The sequence below is a fragment of the Phaethon lepturus genome, unplaced genomic scaffold (genome assembly GCF_000687285.1).
Source record: "Phaethon lepturus isolate BGI_N335 unplaced genomic scaffold, ASM68728v1 Scaffold56975, whole genome shotgun sequence".
Taxonomy (NCBI): domain Eukaryota; kingdom Metazoa; phylum Chordata; class Aves; order Phaethontiformes; family Phaethontidae; genus Phaethon; species Phaethon lepturus.
Window position 1 is genome coordinate 5,512 of NW_010540904.1, and position 967 is coordinate 6,478.

At 38.9% G+C, this 967-nt stretch overlaps 1 protein-coding gene across 1 annotated transcript; it reads left to right on the forward strand.

The window, feature by feature from the left end:
- Nucleotides 1–271: 271 nt before the first annotated feature.
- On the forward strand, nucleotides 272–959 carry LOC104621143 (the record flags this gene model as incomplete). The annotated part of the gene is made up of 1 exon (XM_010287554.1): nucleotides 272–959. A coding segment is annotated over one exon (688 nt), but the record flags the coding sequence as incomplete, so codon positions are not given.
- Nucleotides 960–967: the final 8 nt, after the last annotated feature.

Genomic DNA, 967 nt, shown 5'->3' on the forward strand with positions numbered 1-967 from the left:
GCTGGGTCTCTGATTAAGTCAGTGCACAATGATAGACATTTGCTCCCCCCCATCTTGTTTGTGAAACTCTTGAGCAATGATCATGAGTCAATATTATCTCATACTACATATTTTCTTTTCTGCAGATGCGGCAGCATAAAGTGCCAGGACAAAGAAATTCACATCCACATTTAGATACATTCAAAATGTTGTGTGGTGGGAAAAAATCATACTTGGCTGCTGCTGTGTGCATTGTTACTCTAACTTCAATGGTCACACTTTCTTATCTTAGGTTACAGAGACTTTCACACCTGCCAAAAGTAATTCAAGAGGGTAGCAGATGTAGAGGGAAAATTACTAATAGCACAATAACAGCATTAAAAGATAACAGAACTTTTATTATATCCCCATACTTTGATGACAGAGAAGGCAAAGTCACTCGTGTGATTGGGATTGTTCACCATGAAGATGTAAAACAACTGTACTGCAGGTTCTGCTGTCAGCCCGACGGAAAGATATATCTATCAAAAGCAAAAATTGATGTTCACTCAGATAGGTTTGGATTCCCTTACGGTGCAGCAGATATAGTTTGTTTGGAACCTGAAAACTGCGATCCGACACATGTATCAATTCATCAGTCTCCACATGGAAATATTGACCAGCTGCCAAGGTTTGAAATTAAAAACCGCAAGGCTGAGGCCTTTTCTGTTGACTTTACTGTATGCATCTCTGCCATGTTTGGAAATTACAACAATGTTTTGCAATTTATACAGAGTATGGAAATGTATAAGATTCTTGGGGTACAGAAAGTGGTGATTTATAAGAACAATTGCAGCCATCTGATGGAAAAAGTCTTGAAGTTTTATATCGAAGAAGGAACTGTAGAGATAATTCCCTGGCCAATAAACTCACACCTCAAGGTCTCTTCTAAATGGCACTTTATGCAAGATGGAACACACATTGGCTACTATGGACAAATCGCAGCTCT